The 1875-nt window shown below is 63.7% G+C and overlaps 1 protein-coding gene across 1 annotated transcript in view; it reads left to right on the top strand.

The window, feature by feature from the left end:
- Window positions 1–1875, top strand: part of LOC103916083 (carbohydrate-responsive element-binding protein-like) — a 20539-nt gene that overhangs the window by 16936 nt on the left and 1728 nt on the right. The window contains 3 exon segments of the mRNA XM_009323029.1: window positions 343–541; window positions 1001–1175; window positions 1469–1518. Coding sequence (XP_009321304.1) covers window positions 343–541; window positions 1001–1175; window positions 1469–1518 — 424 coding nt within the window.

Below are 1875 nucleotides of genomic sequence, written 5' to 3'. Positions count from 1 at the left end.
CTGGGGGACCCCCCCCCCCCCCGGCTCCAGCAGCCCCCGGGGAGGGAGATGGGGCCCAGGCGGACCCAGGGCTTGGTCACAGGCACCGCTGCGAAGTCCTCGTGTCCCCAGCCTGGTCTCCGCGGCCCTCCACAGATGGGCTGAGGGGTCACCAGTGTCCTGACCGACCCACCGCCCGTGCATGCGATGGGACAGGTCCCACAGAAGGTGTCGTGTCTAGCCCCGTGCTGGGCTGGGGAGGGGCTGGGGGTCTCTGCCTGCACCAAGGCTCCCAAGGACATCCCCACTGCGGGGAGCAAAGGCACCTCTCTCCAGGGGCTGCTTCACCCTTCCCCGGGGCAGACGGGCAGGGAAGGGGCTGCAGCAACGCCAGTGCTGGGGGCTGGCTGTCCGGTGGGGCAGGAAGGGTCGCCCGAGCCCCGACACCCTCACACAGCAGCACCCTTCTGCTCCCTGCCTTCTTGCAGCCAAGCAGGAGCCGGCCCTGGATGCCCCACGCCTGATGGGCGCAGGACTCATGCCCGCGTCCCCTGTCTCCCCGGTAAGCACTCGCCTACGCCCCGGGTAGGGAATTGTCCCCCCAGGTCAGGACGTGCCTTCTGCTGACCTGTGATGGGGCCTTCTGTGGTGGGGAAGATGGGGCTCTGTGGGGTCACCCGTTGCAATATGGGGCTGGACAGGCACGGGGCATGTGGATGGGGTGGCGGGAGTCACCTGAGTGTTTTCTCCCGTAAAAGAAGCAGGGCAGAGGTGGGAAACGCCCCACTTGCAGGGCCCCTTTCCCGGAGATGCTGCCCTGGGGTGATGGGACTGGGGCTGCCCCTGCAGATGGTGGGATGCCCCATGGGGATGGGGCTGCACGTCTACCTCCCCGGTCCCCACACGGGCATTCGGCTGTCAGTGCCCAGGCACCGACCGACCAAAGGGGAAGGCCTGGTCCCCAGCGTGCAGGGGGCGGTGGCCCCCCAACCTCCCACTTCCCTCTGCCTTCTCTCAGCAGCAGAGTGCTGTCCCCGACATCCCTGACGCCTTCCTCTCCAGAATGGCCCAGCTGAGCCCAGGACTGGCTCCTGGCTCCAGCCCTTCCCAAGCAGTGCCGGTGCCGCTGGCGGGCACCCAGCCGGGCCCACTGCTGGTCCCCAAGGCAGAACGGCTGTCCCCCACGTCGGCTTGCGGTGAGTCTGAGGCACCCCAAGGAGCTCCACAGGACACTGCGTTTCCTGCAGGGACCTTGAACCAAATATTGTGGGAATGTTTCATTTCGGCTTCAATCCCAGCTATTTACATTTACCCAGCTGAGCACGGATGATTTCTTTCCACGGGAGAGGGCACAGCCCCTTCACCTGCCTCCTTCTACAGGGGCAAAAGCAGAAACAGGAGAAGTCAAAAAGGAGCAAAATGGCAGACTGTGGTTTTGAAAACCCAGATCTTGGTTTTCAAGTGGAAAGCACCTTGCTTTCACCCGCAGAAACCAGAGCGGTGGCTGGAAACCAGGCTGTGGTGTCGTTCCCAGTTTCAGTTTGGTGCTGCAGACCGCAGCCTTCCTGTCCTCAGGACTCTCTTTCTTGGCGTGATTTCCACCCCAAAGAAACGCCACGAATTTAAAATGTCGCATCCCAAATGATCCCATTTCTGAGTAGTTGTAAAATGAGTGGGATTTGGGACACGACAAACCAGTAAGATGCGGTCGGATGCTGGACTGGAGCATCCCCGTCAGCTGAGCGGGGTGGCTGCCCCAGGGCCAGGGTAGCGCTGCAGGCTGCTCCCCTCTGCCCGTCCCAGTGCGGGACCCTGCTGTCAGCCCATCACGAGGGGCTGCTGCCGCTGCCGCCCCTCTCCCCCGAGCACCGCCTTTCCTTTTCCAGGCAGCCACTG

This window comes from Pygoscelis adeliae, unplaced genomic scaffold (assembly GCF_000699105.1).
Source record: "Pygoscelis adeliae isolate BGI_AS28 unplaced genomic scaffold, ASM69910v1 Scaffold180, whole genome shotgun sequence".
NCBI classification, from domain to species: Eukaryota; Metazoa; Chordata; class Aves; order Sphenisciformes; family Spheniscidae; genus Pygoscelis; species Pygoscelis adeliae.
Note: the sequence above shows the minus strand (reverse complement) of the source record. Positions and strands in the feature narration are given on the sequence as shown.